Source organism: Cricetulus griseus, chromosome 6 (assembly GCF_003668045.3).
Source record: "Cricetulus griseus strain 17A/GY chromosome 6, alternate assembly CriGri-PICRH-1.0, whole genome shotgun sequence".
NCBI classification, from domain to species: domain Eukaryota; kingdom Metazoa; phylum Chordata; class Mammalia; order Rodentia; family Cricetidae; genus Cricetulus; species Cricetulus griseus.
Window position 1 is genome coordinate 135,488,714 of NC_048599.1, and position 18,908 is coordinate 135,507,621.

Below are 18,908 nucleotides of genomic sequence, written 5' to 3' on the forward strand. Positions count from 1 at the left end.
GAGAAAAGGGGTGGGTATAATTGTTCGATACAGCCGTTTACAGATTGCTGTTATTTTTGGCGGGTCTATGAGAAAAGGGGTGGATATGCAGCCGCCTGCGAAATGCTGTTACTTCTTTGGCTGGCATGTAAGCTCCAGGGCTCAAACCAAGAGATCATCCAAGCGCTTATATTTTTGGCTACTAAGCGATAGGCCGCCGGCCAGACAGCTCTTGCACACCCGGAGCCTAGGCTCACTGCACAGGGTAGAGTGTCTGGTTTGTGCAGCCCCAAAAAGAGGGATGCTGAGCATAGGCATCGCACAGAGTTGCCTATTATACAGGCTTCTCTGGGAGGTACGTTGACCTGCATAAGGGTTACCTGCCTTGAGAATCCCCTTTCCCAGAAAAACGGCAGAGGACAGGTCGGGAGTACTTCGGGTCAAACTGACAGCCTGATGGTGACTCTCGTACACAGTCTTAATGTTTGATTTTGGGAAGGTCAACCCCTGCCTCTATCCCTCAACATATGGGTGACCTATTTGCTTGTAATAATATAAAGCCTTTTCATTAATTAATAAAAAAAGGGTGATATGTAGGAAGCCGGTTCCTGCATTATAATGCTGCCTGAAGACACCAAGGTGTGAATTACTTCACAGGCGCTGGGTAATCTCCATTCCTTTGATCTCTGCCTATCCCGTGGCTCATTTTGGCCTGAGGAGCTGGAGCCATTCATAGGGTAATACGTCCCAGGCGGCTGGTCAGCCTTTTATATAGGGATGGTTTTCTTAGTTCAATGTCTCTGCTTAGTCTCTGCTCAGTCTCTGCTCACTCTCTGCTCAGTCTCTGTTCAGTCTAATGCATTAAAGCTTGTCTGCAGAAGGATCCGAGTGTCCTGCGTGTGTTTCTTGCTGGCGAGGAATACAGAGCGGGCGCGGGACAGAGAACATGTACCACTTTTCCAGAGGTCATGAGTTCAGTTCCCAGCACCTACATCAGGTGCCTCACAACTGTCTGCTACTCAAGCTCCAAGAGATCCAACACTCATTTCTGGCCTCTGTCATGGGCCAAATACATATACCCACATACAGACACCCAGCTACCTACATAATTATTAAACATAAAACAAATCTTTTAACAACAAAAACAATTAAGTTTTGGCTGGAAACTTAGAAACTTCAGCAAAAAGCTGATGAGTGAAAACCAAGTAAGTTAATAATCACACAAAGATATTGGAAGAAGAGAGAAGGGATGATAGTAGGCCAGATGTTTCAACTGTAAATTACCTTTATTGACACTGGTCTAGCCAACATTATAAGATGACTTTCTCAGAAGAATGGCAGAATGGGAGGGTAGTGCTCATGGTTGAAGTAAAGGAGGTTATTTTTGTTGTTGTTGTATTATCAGGGATGGAACCTAGAACTCCCTGCATGCTTGGTGAGCACTCAACTAGCTGTAGTACATCACCAGCCCTCTTTTAACTTTTTGTTAGATGACGTCCAAGTTGCCTAGGCCGGCCTTGACCACACACCCTAGCCTCCAGAGCAGCTGGGATTACAGGCTTGTAGCACAAGATTCTTATCCTCCACAGGTGAAGCTGAAGCACAGCCAAAAGACCAAGAAAGAGCCAAGGAAGCAGGTTCTCTGCTGTTTCCACATGGCTTGACTCGGTTCGCCTTCTCACCAGCTCCTCTAGGGGGCGAGAAGCTGCCACCCTGCACCTCCTCTCCTCTACCAACAGTCGCAGCCATCCACGGAGACATGTCTGAGTGCATGAGGAAAAATTAACTCAAAATCAAAGTGTCATGTTTTTTTCATTTTTATTTTTCTCTGCTATATTTTCTTGTAATGTTTTGTATTCCAACCCATGATTTTAAAATATATATATAAAATAGGAATACATGTAAAATAATTGTTTTCACATGTGTATGTGAGTGCAGGAGTGTGGGTGCCACGGGGCATGTGTAGAGGTTCAGATAACTATGTGGAGATTTTGCACATGGGTTTTCCTGACCCAGGCCTAGGGCTCTGTATTTTGAAACTATTTCATTTTTATAAAATACAATTTTATGAATAAATCCACAAAAATGTGGTCATGGTCCATATGTTGACACTGTAAACCATCATTTGGAATACACTACTTTGTAGAGCAGTAGGCAGGAGAGTCTGGTTCACCCCAAAAGCCTTCCTGGATGCAGTGAGCATGTCCAAACAGAGGTCAAGGCTGGCCGCCTCCTCAGTACTAGTGACATCCTGGAACATATCCTGAGGTGAGAACTGCTGTAACAGATCCTTTTCTGTCAATACAGGGCCTGCACTTCATCTTACCTCCTATTTTATCAACATTGAGAATGTCTGTTTTGGAGAACTCAGAAACAAAAATGGACTTCAGTGACTGGGAAAAAGATGAGCCCCAGTGCTGCTCAGGTCAGATATTTGGAAAAATCGACATCAGGAACTAAGCACAATTCTGAAAGTAGGCACTTGCTAGTTCTGTGCCTATTCACAGTTTTCACACTGACTCTGCGTGGTTAGTAAGCTTTGCAGCTTTCCCAGATGATGAATCAGACAACAGAAGTCCAAGAAGGGAAAAAAAATTGCTACATGTACCCAACTGCTCAGGTGATAGACATGAATTATTTCCACCCAGAGGTTTGAGGCCTTGGGCTCATCCACAAAAGAAACAGATGGCTCTATAATCTTCTAATAAATCTTTCACCATCCATTCTGCCCAGGCAGATGATGGAGCCCAATGGTGGAAGGACTTTCTGAGGCCAGGTTGGAACTTCCATGGAGGAAGTCACTTGGATGTCAGCTAAAAGATGAGAGGAGGCTTTTGGTCACATGACTGTCCAATGTGTGGAATGTGAAGGGTAAGACCTGCAATTTGTCACAGGCTAACCCTGTGACTAGTGTATCTCTGTTTTACAACATTTACATTGTATTTTATTGCTATCTTTTTGCTCATCTTTTTTCATTCTTCTAAATCCCTGGAAAAATCCCACTTGATTGTCTTTATTATCTCTTCCCATAGACCCAACCGGAAGTCCTCTAGAGACAGGCCCTCTGTGACCTTTACTTACTCAAGTGAGGTTCCTAGATGGAGCAAGGGGATGGGATAGCTTTGGGTTAAGAGGATGGGGATAGGGCAGGCTAGGAACATCTAAGGGTGCTGGGGTGAGCAGGGGTTTCTCTTTTGCAAAGATTAATCCTCTAGGGAGAAAATAAGAAAGATGAGCTTAAAGTGGGCCTTTGCAGAGAGAGGAAGAAGATGCATACCCGGTCAGTGCAATCCAGTGGAGGGAAGGTAGGCTTGGAGCTCAGTAACCCTCTGCACACTAATCTTTAGGGGGAGGCAAAAACCTGACCTCTCAGCTGTGCTGAAAGGGACGAGCATGTCCAGCAGAGGGTGCCCCTGAGTGTTCACTGCCATCGTGTTAGGGCCAGATCCTTGATAAGCTGCCTTGTGTACCCCACAACAACCCCAGGAAGAAATGATTAATATCCCATTGTTCCAGCTGTAAGATTTGCCAGAGGGAGGGTGTAGTGTAACACAAATAAATAAATTATCCAGAGACTGATATTGGGGTTTAAACTTCAAGCTCAATATCAGAAAAGCAAAACAAATGGCCACTAGCTCTCACCTCTACCTCAGGCTGAAAGGGCTGATCCATGCACGAGCTCTTCACCAAATCTCAGGCTGCTGCCTCTCCTCAGTGTGGCTGGAGAATAAATGCCTCTCTCAGACCTTGCTTCTGTCTTATATACTTCCCTAGTATTGGGATTTAAAGTGTCAGCTATAATTCTCTTTTTAGACTAGTTAATTCACTCTTGTGTAGATCTGGGTGGTCTTGGACTCACAGAGATCCTTCTATCTCTTAATCCTGAGTCCTAGTACTAAAGGTGTATGCCACCACCTCCTAGCTTCTGGCTGCTGGGATTAAAGGTGTGTGCCTGGTTTCCATAGCTTGTGGCTGACTTTGCTTTTCTGAATCCTTGGGCAATCTTTAACAAATCAGAATTATATCACTACAGTGTAGTGGTCTGAAAGAAAATGGCCCCCATAAGCTCATAGGGAATGACACTATTAGAGGCGTGGCCTTGTTAGAGGAAGTACTTCCTAGGTAGTGGGTTTTTAGGTCTCAGAAGTTCAAGCCAGTTCATTTTCTGCTGCTTGTGGATCAAAACATAGAATTCTTAGCTCCCCTCCAGCACCATGCCTGCCTGCACGCCAGCATACCTCCCACTATGATGATAATGGACTGAACCTCTGAACGGGAAGCCACCCCAAGTAAATATTTTCCTTTCTAAGAGTTGTTGTGATCTTGGTGTCTCTTTGCAGCAATAAAACCCTAATTAAGACAGAAGATGGTACCAGTGAGGACTTCAGTATTGCTGTGAAAGGGCTGACCATGCTTTTGTTTGGAGGAATGTGGGCTTTGGGAATTTGGATTATAAAAGCAGTTGAACAACATAAGCACGGCTCAGTGGGCCATCCTAGTAGGAACAAGGGAGCCAGTGGTGCTGAGGATAATTTGAACTGTGGGAAACGAAAGAGGTTTCAGAGGAGAAGAATGTTAGTATGTTGCCTAGAGAGCACTCTTGTGATATTTTGATGAAGAATGAGACTGCCCTTTGCCCTTATCCAAAAAGTCTACCTGAGGCTAAATTGAAGAGTTTATGTTAATTGTATTAGCAGAGGAGATCTCAGAACAGTCTAATACCAATTTTGCCAAGTTGTTATTAATGCTCATGCTTATGCAGATTTATAATGAAAAGGAGAAAGTTCAGCAAAGAAAAATTACAAAATGTACAATTTGAGAAGAAAAGGGGTACCAGGAAGTGGAATGGAGCTAAATCCTGTGTTCAAGGAGATAAACATATTAAAGAAAACCTGATGTTAGATGGAATACATGGATGTCCCGCGCCCGCTCTGTATTCCTCGCCAGCAAGAAATACACGCAGGACACTCGGATCCTTCTGCAGACAAGCTTTAATGCATTTTACCAGAGTGGAGACTGAACAGAGACTGAGCAGAGACATTGAACCAAGAAAACCATCCCTATATAAAGGCTGGCCAGCCGCCTGGGACGTGTTACCCTAAAGAATGGCTTCAGCTCCTCAGGCAAAAATGAGCCATGGGATAGGCAGAGATCAAAAGAATGGAGATTACCCAGCGCCTGTGAAGTAATTTACATCTTGGTGTCTTTAGGCACCATTATAATGCAGGAACCGGCTTCCTACACATGGAGTGGTGCCCTCAAGGCAAGATGCCCACCCAGCTAAGCTTCAAGCTTGTGAAAAGGAATTAAAGAAAAATTTGATTCAGTTTTAATTAATTAAAGGTGTGGTGGTGCACACCTTTGATCCTAGCATTCAGAAGTCAGAGGCAGGTGGATTTAAGAGTTCATGGCCAGCCTGATCTACAAAACACGTTCCAGGACAGCCAAACTTAGGTAGTGAAGGAAACCATTGTAAACAGTAAGCTAGTGAAAATGTAATTGAAAGAAAGAGACATGTTCCAGCCCCAGCAAGCAACAGAACTTGGCTGCTTTAGCCACATGGTTCTGGCTTTAGAGTCAAGGATAGAAGAAAGGGGTTATGGAATCTCCATTCCATGACTAAGGAAAGACACTGAGGCCAGGTGTGTGACAGGAGTGTCCCTGCATGGAAATCCAGAGAGTCTATTGCATGAAGATGTAAAGGTGAAGCCTGGGCGGCCTTGAAGACCCTAATATGTTGAAGATGCCAGAGTCATGGGGTACCTGCCCGGGAAAGCTGCTAACAGGAGTGGAACCAGTCCAAGAGAGAAGTGTATTGCAGTCAATGAAACTGAAAGGAGTTGGAGATCTGAAGAGCATTTTGACAACAGACACTGAAATGCAGAGTTTGGAGTTTACCCAGCTGATTTTTGGTCTTTCTTTGATCCCATATTTCCTCATTATGTTCCCTTTTGGAATGGTGATGTATATTCTGTGCCATTGTATATTGGAAGTATGTGATCTGCTTTTTCATTTTGATTTAACAGGGGTTACAGTTAAGAGATTGCATGAATCTCAGAAGAGACTTTGAACTTGAAAATTTTGAGACTGTTATTAACCATGGGGACTTTTACACTTGGACTTAATACATTTCTGCATTATGATATGGCTACAGCCCTCTGGAGGACAGGGAATGGAATGTGATGGTTTCAAAAAAATGGCCCCATAGGCACATAGGGAGTGGCACTATTAGAAGCTGTGTCTTTGTTGGAGTAAATATGGCTTTGTTGGAGGAGATGTGTCACTAGGGGCAGGCTTTAAGGTCTCAGAAGCTCAAGCCTGTTCACTTCAGGATGGATGTCTGTAGATCAAGATATAGAACTCTCGGCTCCTTCTCCAGCACTGTGTCTGCCTGCATGCCACCATGATAATGGATTAAACCCCTGAACTGTAAGCCAGCTCCAATTAAATGTTTTCCTTTATTGCCATAGTCTCTTTGGGAGGCCAGTACGGGACTAATCCAGCCCCCGATCATGGATGCCAATGGGGAGGCCCCTGCACTCCTGGGAGCCTCCGGAGGTGGACTGGCGTTTTGCCCTGGTGTGTGGGGGGGACTTCGAGAGCCCATCCTACTTGAAGGGATGCACTCTGTCTCTGAACACATGGGGAGGGACCTAGGCCCAGCACAGGAAGATTTGGTGGACTTGGTGGAGCCCCGGTTGGGGGCCCTACCCTGCCTGGGGAGTGGTGGGTGGATGGGGTGGGGGGTAGGTTGGAGGTGGGGGAGAAGGAATGGGGGTGAGGGGAGGGAGAGGGAGAGGGGAAGTACATGTGAAACAAGCCTGTTCCCTAACTTGAATTAATAATAATAATAATAATAATAATAATAATAATAATAATAATAATAATGTAAAAAAAAAAGAATTGCCATAGTCAAGGTATCTCTTCATAGCAGTAAAGCCCTTACTAAGACAGGGCTGACCCGGATAACTTGTTAAGAATATATGTTTTGGAAGATAACTGTAATTATGTGGGGACACCAAGTCTCATTTCTTCCCAGGTCAAATGAGGCAGTGAGGACCAAAGGAGATAGGAGCATAAGGGTGACTGACTTCTTCTCATTTCTGTATGGGGAGGCTGCTCTCATTGTTCCACAGTTGTGTGGTTTTGGTAGCTGTTACTGTTGCTGCTGAAGCTTGCTTTTGTTGTAAGGTTATTGGCTCCTGAGTAGTGTTGCGCCCCAACTGGGTAGAATCCACTTCACCTTCCTGTTGGGTCTGTTCTGATGCTTCCTTGTAAGTGTTATGATCTCTATGATGTGGTAGTACCACATCCTTTACGTGGGCTCAGCTTTTGTTGTATCACATCCTTTACATGGGCATGGCCTTGGCTGTACCACATTATCCTTATCAGCACAGTGGGGAGGAGGCCCCAGGGGCATTTAGGAATTACGATACCATGACCAGATTTTAGGGGAGCCTTTCTGGAAAGGGTAAGAAGAGTCTTGGACCAGAATGGTAGAGGGGCACGTTCATGCTGGAGCCAAGGGAATGGGGCTGTGTGTTGGTCCCCAGCAGACAAGAGGGGCTTCATCCTGCTCTGAGAAATTACCCTTTTTCCATCTTCTCTCAGAGACCATTTTAGTTTTACCCTCACCTTTCAGCCCAGCCCCCAAGGATAAAGGATGCCTGATACTCTTGGGTATTTCTAAAGTATGTCTCTGCTGCATGAAGAACAGAAAATATCCACCATCCCTCCAGCTGAAGATGAGTGTTCCAGTTCAATTTCTTTCACCCTTTGTCACCCCCATAAGGGAAGCCAAGGCTGCAATATCTTGTTCTCTCTCTGGGTTCTGACTTTGGATGATAACAAGAGCATCATCATTCTGGAAGCACTAGACAGGAAGATCTCTAGCCTTTCTGGCTTTGTGGGACATCTAGGGAAGGAAAGGGGGTTCTACACAGGGGTGGGGGGAGGGGAGCCAAGAGGAGTATCCAGTGCTTGCCTCAGCCTTTGCTCCTCCTCTGACCCACCTTTCCCAGTCACCCTGAGCCCTTCTGCTCCAGCAACACACTTGGGATAGGACCTCCATTGTGTCCTTCAGAGATAAAGGATTTGAGACAGCCATCTGAAGCAATATGTTTGCCACATAAACTTAGTCCTAGGATGGGTATCCTTTATTTGGTGAGAAATTTTAGTGAGCCTAATTCTGTCTTTTGCTCTAGTCCACTTTTTAAAACCGCACACATCTTTTGGCATGTATCTGACCCCTCCTTCTGCCTTTTAATTTAGTCTGAATTGTGGGAGGGAAATTAGTTACTTCTGCGGCAAAATACCTGACAAGAAGCAATGAAAGGGAGGAAGGGTTTGTTTTGGCTTTAAGGGGGTACAGTCCATGGCAGAGGGAAAGGCAGGGTGGTGGGAACTTGAGACTGATGGTCACCTTGCCTTCTCAGTTGGCAAGGCCTGCCCCCAGTGACTCATATTCTCCAGCAAGGCTTCACCTCCTAGAGTTTCTAAAAAGAGTATCACCAGCTGGGGACTAAGTGTTCAAACACATGAATGTGTGGAGTGGGGAGGGGATTTCATGTCCCAACCACACAGGGAAAGTATCGGAAATGATAAGATTCCCACGGCCTCTTTAAATACTAGTAGTAAGGCTGACTCTGGGGTACCTCTGGAGCTAGAGTACATGTTAGGTTTTCAACACCCAAAGCTTCTGCAGCCTAAATGATCTCTTTTACCTTCCAGAAGATAACTGTGAAACTGGCCTTACAGCAGGCTATAGTAAGGCAGACCTTCATCTTTTATAAGGCCGCTGTGGGCCCCAGCACACCTTGGGGTCAGCTGCCTGCCCTGGCTCATTCATCTGCACTTCTTGAAATTCTGGTGACCTTATCAGAGTGATTGATAAAGTTGGCAGAAATAAACACACTTAGTTCTTGTTCTAGGCTAGCAAAACTGAAATGAGCCCTTAATGACAGCAATTAGGAAAATGCTCCATCAAATGCCTTTCTTGGCATCGTATCATATCATTGGCAGATCATGAAATCTAACATTGTCGAAATCTAGCAATGTCTATGGCTATGGGTCTTATTCTCATTTATATACTAAGATTTTCAACCATTTTTTTTCTTGCTACCTTGAACCAACCATCAGTGATCTGTGAGGCATGTGATATTGTGTGATTTAATTTACCCCTAACCTGTCACTTCTAATAAGAAGAAGTAAAAGCTAGGTGCATGTTGTACTTTGGTGTTTGGTGGACACTGTGTGAACTGGCTCTAAGTTGAAAGTTACCAAAATGGCTGAGCCCGTGTCTGGGTACAGGCTGTAAGGAAGCACAGTAAGCCAAGAGTTAATGGAAAGGGGTGGGTAGACCTGAGGCCTGACAAGAGTGGAGCAGCACGTAGCCTCTGAGTGTGGGTGCTGCCAATCAAAGCAGAGCCTTACATCCAAGCAGGGTTTTTTATTCTGTTCTGTTCTGGAAGAACAGAAACTCAGGATCTAGAAGGAGAATAATTGGAAGAAGACTTAGAAATAAGTTGCCTTACTACAGGCTTTTCAATTGCAAGCAGTGATAGTTGCTTCAGGCTAAGTTAAGCAAAAATTATACTAAAACAAAAAGAAGCTTGCTAGAAGGATAGTAGACATATTCATATCAACAGAGATTACATAATCACAAACCACAGAGGAACTCCATAGCATGGGACAGTGGTGGCCATGCACTGTCCCAACTAGGAGATGACCAGCAGAGGGCAGTATGGAGAGAGGCATTTTAACATAAAACTCCAAGGCTAGAGAAGGCTGAGCACCCTTCTGCCAGTGACTCTGTTAGGGGTGAGGATGGAAGGCTGAATGGGCCTAGATGCAGATTCTGATCTCAAGGAAAGCAATCCCAATCAGGTCAGTCACAAATGAATATGGAGAATTGGTACCCAGAAACCAGAGGGGAAGAGATTAGCTTGACAAGCAAGAAGTTTTTTTGCCACTATTGAGGGGTCTTCATGGCTGTTCCTTACTAATACAAAAAGATGGAGGAGGAGGAAATGGAGGAGGGAAGAGGAAAAGACAAGAGCATCATGAAGCCAGCCATAACTCCCCATCTGGTGGGGGTGTTTTATCCCAAGTTGTGGTATCCCCATCCACCCATTTACATGCCTCTGGATGCATCCATCCCTGTGAGGTGGAACTGGAAAGGACAGTGGTTTAAAGGTACAAGGAGTGCCTTGCTTAAATACATCTGGTCTCACAGATGAAACGAGTTTTTCAGAAAGAGCAACGAATGAAAATTGTCTTTGTGTACCCAGTGACATGGGACAGCCCACACTGCTTCTTTGGGCATTTGGGAATAGCGTGTCCCTTTTTGTGCTTCAGGCTCCAAAGCCTGGGTTTATTTGAGAGCACCTATTAGCCAATGCAAGCTGAAGATGTATTAAGCAATTTTTGTGAGATAATTAAGTCAAAACCAAATGCAGCTTTCACACAGACCGCATACTACCACCCAAGGCTGCTGAGGAGCTGAAGAAACAGGGTAATTTCAAAATATCAGTGAGTGCTAGTAAAGTGCTATATCAAGGGACAGATTCAGACCTGTGATGGCACCAGGGATGATACAATTGAGGTACAGATTCAGACCTGTGATGGGGAGATGACAACAGGGATGGTACTATCGAGGGACAGATTCAGACCCATGATGGTGAGGTGACATCAGGGATGGAAGTACCACTAATTTGTTGAAAGAAGCTCTGGGCTGCATCTGGCCTGCAGTTTGTATTCTAAGCTCAAATGCAAATCCCAAGATTCTGCTTGGAAAGCCTCTGTCTTCTCTATGGAAAACAGGAACTACAAAGCAATGCCTTCCACAGTGAATGAGATTAATAAATACCATATCACAAGATCAAGATCTGCCTAGGCTACAAAGTAAGAACAAGGAAAACCTGGGAAAGTCACCAAGACAGAATAGTTAATGCACAGCGATAAAGCATTCCCAGTATGCACTAGTTTCAAGGTTCAAGCCAAGCACTGCAAAATGAATAAAAATATAAAAAATACCCAAATGTTTCCCAACATGTACTATAAAATATAGATAGCTATTGTTTTTATAATTCCTACCACACACTGAAGGTCTTTCATATATCAGCTTGTTTATTTGAAAAGTAAACACCTAACCTCACTATTTTGTCAGTTTAAACATCTGTGTGTTATCTCTTCAGTTTGTAATGAGAGGATTAGCATAGTTGTTTTTTTTAAATAATAACCAATGACATGGTTTAGCCAACTGAGAAATTAAATAAGTGCTATCTGAATGAAGCATGGATTAAAATGCAATGATATTATTTTTCATCATAGGAACTAATTTAGAATGTGATTAAATCAATATGGTTTAAAAGTGCAAAGTGGCTATTAATAAAATGTTTGTTGAGTGAATTAACTCAATTTTGTAAAAAAAAATTCAAAAAAGTTAAAATCCCCTTCCCTGTGAGGACATGGTCTAAGGCCCACAGTGGATGCATAAATCTGTGGAGAATATCAACAGTTAAATGTTGAATCTCTATGAGGACATCATCTAAGCATATCATTGATTCCTAAAGCTGTGTATAATATCAACTGTTAAATTCTCATTCTCTGTAAGGACAAGGTCTAAGGCCTAGTGTGGATGCCTGAAACTGTGGATAGTGTCAACCGTTAAACCCTCTTTCTCTGTGAGGATGTTGTCTAAGGTGTATTGTGGATTCCTCAAGCTGTGGATACTACCAACAATTAAACCCTCCTTCTCTGTGATTACATGGTCTAAGGGTTATGATAGATGCAGGAAACTGTAAATCATATCAACAGTTAAACTCAACTTCTCTTTGATAACATGGTCTAAGTCTTATGGTGGGTGCATCAAGATTTGCATAGTATCAACAGTTCAACTCTCCTATATGACAACATGGTCTAAGGAAACCCTATGATGGATGCCTGAAGCTGTGCAGTGTCAGCAGTTCAACTCTCCTTTGTGAGGACATGGTCTAAGGCCTATGATGGATGTTTGAATCTGTGGGTGGTATCAAGAGTTAAACTCTTCTTCTCTATTGAGCATAGATGAAAGTCTATGGTAGTTGCTTGAAGCTGTGGGTACTTTCCTTCTTTATGGAGACATGGCCCTAGTCCTATGATAGAGGCATGAAGCTACAGATTATCTGCAATTAAACTCTCCTTCTCTGTGAGAAATTGTCTAAGGCATATAATGGAAGCTTTACTCTGTAGGCACTATAACCAGTTAAATTCTCCTTCATTTTGAGGACATGCTCTAAACTGTATGGTGGACTTCCAAACTATAGCTAGTACTGGCAGGTTAAAACTCCTTGTCACTGAAGACATGGTATAAAGCCTACTGGGGATGAGTAAAGCTGTGTTTGTATCAACAGCAAAACTCCCCTTGTCTGTGAGGGTATAGCATAAGGCCTACAGTGGAAACGTAAATTAATGGATAGTTGATAGTATCAACAGTTAAACTGTCCTCTGTGATAATATAGTCTAAGAACTACAATGGATGTCTGCAGCTGTGGATAGTATTAATAGTTAAATACTCCTTTTCTAATAGGAATATGTTCTAAGGCCAAGGCTGATGACTGATTTTATGTATACTAGATAGTACAATAGTTAAATTTACCTTCTCTGTTTAGGACATAGTGGAAGCCAATGGTGGATGCCTGAAGCTGTGGATGCTATCAACAATTAAGCCCTACTTTGCTTTGACAACAGGGCCTGAGGCCCATGATGGATGCCTGAGGCTGTGGATAGTATCGTCAGTTATATTCTCCTTCTCTATGTAGACATGTTCTAAGGAAGGCCTAAGGTGAATACATGAAGCTGTGGATAATGTCAGCAGTTAAACTCAACTTCTCTTTGACAACATGGTTTAAGTCCTACTATGAATGCCTGAAGGTATAATAGTATCAACAGTTAAAGTCTCCTAATCTGTGAAGACATGGTGTCAGGCCTACAGTAGATACCTGTAGCTGTGAATAGCATCAAATCCTGTACATGCTACTAGACTTTTTCTATGCATGCATGCCTGTTACAAAGTTTAATTTTCAGTAGACACATTATAACTTGTCATATATTTCAGCAACTTCAGCATCTAATTTCCCCTCCTTCCCTATTATATTGAAAACAGTCACCTTTTCACTCAACGGAAAGACTTTATAGCTTCTCTTTGTGTGATCTGGTCCCTAAGATGGACAGCATCACTGAGAACTCTAGGACTGTGGGGCTGTTATGAAGTACAGTAAGGGCTAGTTGAACACAAGCGCTGGGATGCCATGAGACTAGATCCAACAATTGAGACAGCTAGTAAGCAACAGAGATGGTACATACAACACTAATACACAAGGCAAATGAGTGATTCCCAAGTTAGAGGGATGTGAGATTTTATCACTCTATTCGGAATGGTACCCAGTATAAGAAACTCATGAGTTATCTATTTCTGGGATTTTCCATTTAAATATTTTACAGTATTTATAATAATACAAAAATGGAATGTTTAAAGACACTGCAGAGGCTTACTTATTTTGACTATCTATTTTCACTAAATGTTAAATCTTGGTTTTCCTCAAATGCTGTTTGTTTTAATTTTGGTGTTAATCATGGGGTTTTTAAACTCTAAGCCAGTAGATAAGACAAAAGAGTAACTAAGCTAATATAAGCATCAATATTTGCCGCGAGATAGTGATTGCTGTGGTTCACTAGTTGATAAGGGAAAGGCACAGCTGGAGGCTGGGTAAATAGTTGGCTTTTAGTCTTAAGGTAACATAGGTAAGGTCTGTCTTTCTAACAGACACAGAACAGCAGATAACAGAGGGACATGCTGTCCCCATCAGGTTGTCCTCATTTCAGACAACAGCTCTTGGATAGGCAGGGATCTTCTGCATCTAAGCATTAAATATTTTGAATGCACCCTTCAGAGTTAAACGCACACAGCCTTCTCCTCTCCGGCTTCAATCCCAAGCTCCAAGTTCCCAATCTGATTGTTTCCCTGCATAAGATCCTGCTGAGGATCGGAGCTAGATCTCGTCTGACTGATATGCCCCCACCGGTGACAAGGGCCCTGCTACCTGCCTTCGGTCTCCCTGCCACCTCCAGACCCTTTTGTCATGTCCTCGTCCCATCTTCTGCCTGGGAAGACTCCTTGCCATGCTCCAGAAGCCCTGAAGCTCCACAGAAACTTTTGTGTTTGCACCTGTAGCTTGGTGAGTTTCCCTAGAATCCATCTAACTTCCACATGTTGTATGACTGATCTGAGAGCCTAGAATCACTCCAGTTACCTTCTGGAAGAAGTAACTCACCAACAGGCTAGCTGTATCATGGAATATAGAATCATCCAGAGGAGGTCAGAAATGTTTTAGAAAATAGGAAACCCCTTGGAGGTTTGAGATTGTTTTCCCCCATAAAGTTATTTCAGCCTACAAATTTTAAATTAACTATAAACACTTTAAAGAAATAAATCACACACACACAAAAAAAAAATCAAATCCCCAGACTTGCTGGTTGAAAGTAGCATTTATAAAGTTATTCCTATTTGTTGATGGATATCAGGCTAATACCAAATTCTGCTGTCATAGCTTGTCTGGCAACTGTTCTATTGTGTTTTCAGTTTTCAATCTCACTGAGATCCACATTTGCATTTATGAATTCAAAGTGGGTATTTTTCTTCCCCAGCTCCTTTGTCACTCCCACAGGTTGCCTGGGTCTGTTGCAGGTGTAGATAAAGTACCCTCGATTAGCAGCTGACTCCAGTGTGAAATAGGAACCAACCTTTTCCTTCAGGAAAGTGAAGGGCAGGAGCTTATAGGAGCTCAGTGACTTCAGTTCTTTCATTTTCTTTTGGAAAGACAAAGGAGAATTTATTAGTGGCTGCTACAGTTTAGGCCTAGAACATCCCCCAAAGGTCTACATGTCAAAGCCTTGGTCTTCACTTTGGGGCTATTGGGAGGCGATGGGAACATTAAGAGGGGCTTAGTCATTGATCAGTGTGCCCTCAAAGGGAATTGTGGGACCTCAAGCCTTTCTCCCTCTTCTGCATCCTAGCCATTAAGTGAGCAGGCTGGACTCCCTTACCCCAATGTGCTTCCACTGTGGTGTGCTACCACAGGCCCCAGAGCATGAGTCAATTAGCTGAGACTGTGAACCAAAGTCTTTTTCTCTTTAGAAGCTGACTGTCTTAGGCACTTGTTACTGTGACTGAGAAATGGCTAACACTTGACCAGGCTACTTTTGTGGAGAAAGAAGCAAAGATTAGGGTGGTCTTGGCTAAAGTTTAGGTTGTGGGTCCTCGCACTAGGAATTTCTACTTTCCTGAGCTGGAGGACAGAGGAGATTTCCTTAGCTCTTACCTTTAATTCTAGTGAGGGGCGCTTTGGTTTTTTTACTCTATCACAGCAGAGATAGCGTTCTCCCTTAGACACAGCCAAAATTATCTTATTTGCCTTTGAGCTTCTGGCTCTTGGTAGAGTTGACACATAAAAGGTCTCTGGGAAAAGAAAACTGGGTCAGCTCTAGAATAAAAACCTTATCCTATTCCCTCTTCCTTCCTTTTCTCTTTTTCCTGTTGAAGTTTTGGGCATAGCAAGCTAAGTAAATCCACACACTCACTTTGATTTCAGAGCCTAGAACATTCTAGTTCTCAGAATCTCCCCTATCTCCGTCTCTGGCTTTGATCACCCCCCTGTCTGCAGAGACTTCTTTTTATTGGAGGGACACCTTTGGTTGCCTCTATCATCTCACTGGTTCATTCTCATCGTGGGTTCCAAACTCACCCCCAGTTGGTCACCAGACAGTAAATAGCACTCTCTTCTTTTAAGAGGAGAAGGAACTAAGCAGCCCCCTTTGAGAGGGGCAGGACCAGACGTAGGGCCTGTGGGGGTGCGCTTATCATCACCATTGGGTTAAGAAAATTTGAGGGGCACCTCCACGTTTGCCTTTCTTGTCTGGAACCGCCACAAGGGTGTTGCCTTCCAGAACTAGAATCTGCTGGTTTGTGTCACGAATGAAATGTTTGTTTGGGGAGGAGGGCTTCATACTTGCACCTGGAAAACAGTAACAGAAGTTACAAAGAGTGAACCACTCTGAGTCCAGCTATAAAGCTTTGCTTTATGCTTCAGGCTCAGACACTATATAGTCCTCTTGGTATATATGTATGTATGTATGTATGTACTTACCTATCTGTTTTTTACCCCAACTCACTGATACAGGAACTTTGGACCCTTTGGGTCACTGAGACCATGCTGACTCAGTAACAATCACCTCTTTTCAATCCTTCACAAGTTAAGTTACTAAATTTCCTCAAGTATTGCATTTCAGACCAATAAAATGGGACAAGGTAGCCACTTTCATGGAGTTGTTATGAAGATGGAGGCACTGTAAAGGTTTGTCTTTATCCCGAGTAGTCATGGTATTGAGAATTTGCTTGTCTGAACCCTCCCCTTGCTGGGCCTGTGCCCTCAGCTGAGCCATAATGCCATAGATCTCTGTCATGTCAGGTGCCCTCTGTACTCATGATGAGGACAATAGAAGGGTAGGGGTAAGAGGGTGGGGCAGGAGGCAGCCAGAAGGGAGTAGGAATGGGAGATAGCCCACGGGAGATACCTGCAGTTATGAAGACTTCCTATGTGGGCAGGGCCAGCTGCAGCTGTGGCTAGGGATTTGTCTGAATATGGCTTTATTGTGGGCAGAGGACTTGTTCCTGTTGCCAACTCTATTAGAGTAGATGACTTGCCCATGAGTGACAGGTCAAATTTTACTCGAGGGAGGAGAATGAGCCAAATACAGGGCTGATGGTTGAATCTACTTAAAATAGCAGATGATAGTACATAGGTCATCGGTTGCATACAATCACACACACAGGCTATTCCTTGCCTCATAAACATGATGCCTTCAACTGGAATCCCCTATTTGGAATCTCCTCCCTATTGTCCTCTGTCCTTTGCTTGCCTATCCTGTGATTTGTGTTCAGCCTGCCATGTGATTTGTACTTCTTTGTTGAAACCTGTCCTTTCACTAGGGCACCAAGTCTTGTATTGATTTTCAGGGTTTACTCTATTTGAAAAGTTAAGATTTTGAAGTTTCGAAGGAAAGGTGCCACAACACATATTGCTCAGATGTCATCAGAAAGAGCTGCTGACTTTGTTGAGGAGGCCGAACAACCAACCACCCATACTTGTCACCCCAGAATCCCTTGGAAGATCACCTGAATGGTTGGAAAGCATAGCAACAAGGCTGGTATCTGACAGCAGAGGGCATTTTGCTGTTGAATCAAAGACAACAGATTAGCAAGTCAATTTCATTAGCTTGGAATGTATAGTTAATCGCACTATGGAATGATTCCATTCCTAATGTCTACAGTTTCTAAATCCTGATTATGAGCATATATGCAGAAGACATGCAAATGTGTTTTAAAGAGATTCTACATCTGTCAATGTTGGGAGGTTCCGGTTTCAACCATGTGAGGTAAGATTATTTTATAGAATGAATTCTCAGATACATTTTCTCAAAATATTTGGATAAGAATCACAAAAATTGGGAACTGGAGAGAGTGTTGGTTTCTCTTCCAGAGGACTTGAGTTTAATCCCCAGCACCCACAAAAAGGCTCATTACTGTTGGTAACTCTACTCCTTCTTCTGACCTGCACATACATTGCATACACACGGCACACTGATGCAAAACACCCTTACACATAAAAATTTAAAAAAATAAATGTTTTAAAATAATATTATAAATCACAAGAAAATTTATAATTTATTGACATAGCCAGATCCCTCTTGTCTAAAGAGTAATATGCTTTCGTGATATTTTGCTTGTGGTTTGTGTTTGTTCATTTGTTTGTTTGCTTTTAAAGAAGAGAGTTTGGGGGGATGCCAAACAGTCCACGGGAAAAGCAATGCTTTAAAATTTTTCATCTGAACATGTGTATCTAAACTTGGTCTACAGGTCCAGCAAGGTATCTAAGTGCATAAAGGAGCTTGCTATCAGACCTGGTGACCTGAATTTGATCCCTGGGTTTGGTGGTAGGAGAGAACTGATTCCCAAAAGTTGTCCTCTGACCTCCATCAATGCACCATGGCACCTGTCCTCCTGTTCAATAATTTAATACCATGTAAAAAAATAATTAAAAACCTGTGTTTGCTGATGATACATCTGAGGTCCTGAACTGTAACATGTCTATCTCCATCACTGCCCTTGTCTACCTAATGTCCTGGAGGAATTCCTGCAGCTCAGATGTCTTGCAAGTTGGTCAAAGAACACATGGCTTCTATGGGTAGTTTTAAGCACAGTTCCCTGTGATTGAAGAACACTTTTTGAGGCCTGGAATAGGTTTGAACAGGTTTCTTACCTTTTGGCTCTGTGTAGGATTCAGTCTGGTCTCTATAGCGCTTACGGTAATTTTTCGCATCTGAACAGCTTTCTGAAGACATTGTTGCCTGAGCTGAGAGTGAACACAGTGGAGAGGTAAGGGAAGGCAGGACCAACATACACAGGAGAATATTGATTATGGAAACTTTCAACCCTTGGAAGCTTCCCCTCACATCTGTAATACCTGCAGGTTCTTACCCTCTGGCTCTGTAGGGGATTCAGGCTGGTCTCTGGAGGGCTTAAGGTCAATTTTCACATCTGAGTAGCTATCTGAAGATGCCATTGCCTGAGCTGAGAATGAACACAGTGGGAGAGGTAAGGGAAGGCAGGACCAACATACACAGGAGAACACTGATTATGGAAACTTTCAACCCTAGGAAGCTTCCCCTCACGTCTCTGATACCTGCAGGACATAGCCCTGTCTCCACTTGGAAATGTTTAATGTCACCAGATCAGCTTCATTCCCATTCATAGTGTAATTCTAGTTTCATTTTACTTACAAAGGTGATTCTGAGTTTTCTTTTTTTTTTTTAAAGATTTTATTTATTTATTA

The 18,908-nt window shown here is 43.2% G+C and overlaps 1 protein-coding gene across 1 annotated transcript; it reads right to left on the reverse strand.

The window, feature by feature from the left end:
• Nucleotides 1-14,595: 14,595 nt before the first annotated feature.
• LOC113836461 (interleukin-37-like) lies at nucleotides 14,596-18,638 on the reverse strand. Its single transcript, XM_027422723.1, has 6 exons — nucleotides 18,554-18,638; nucleotides 18,336-18,428; nucleotides 17,162-17,248; nucleotides 15,912-16,031; nucleotides 15,339-15,475; nucleotides 14,596-14,826 (listed from the first exon to the last, which is right to left on the reverse strand). Exons 1-6 carry the CDS (start codon nucleotides 18,636-18,638, stop codon nucleotides 14,596-14,598), a joined length of 753 nt encoding a protein of 250 aa, XP_027278524.1.
• Between the last annotated feature and the right edge of the window lie 270 nt (nucleotides 18,639-18,908).

Coding starts and splice junctions, on each gene's coding strand:
- LOC113836461 (XM_027422723.1), bottom strand. CDS start 18,638: ATGGCATCTTCAGATAGCTACTCAGATGTGAAAATTGACCTTAAGCCC. Junction 16,032..17,161: donor AAGGGATTCTGGGGTGACAA/GTATGGGTGGTT, acceptor ACTGTTTTCCAG/GTGCAAGTATGAAGCCCTCC. Junction 14,827..15,338: donor GCCCCTCACTAGAATTAAAG/GTAAGAGCTAAG, acceptor TCTTTCCAAAAG/AAAATGAAAGAACTGAAGTC.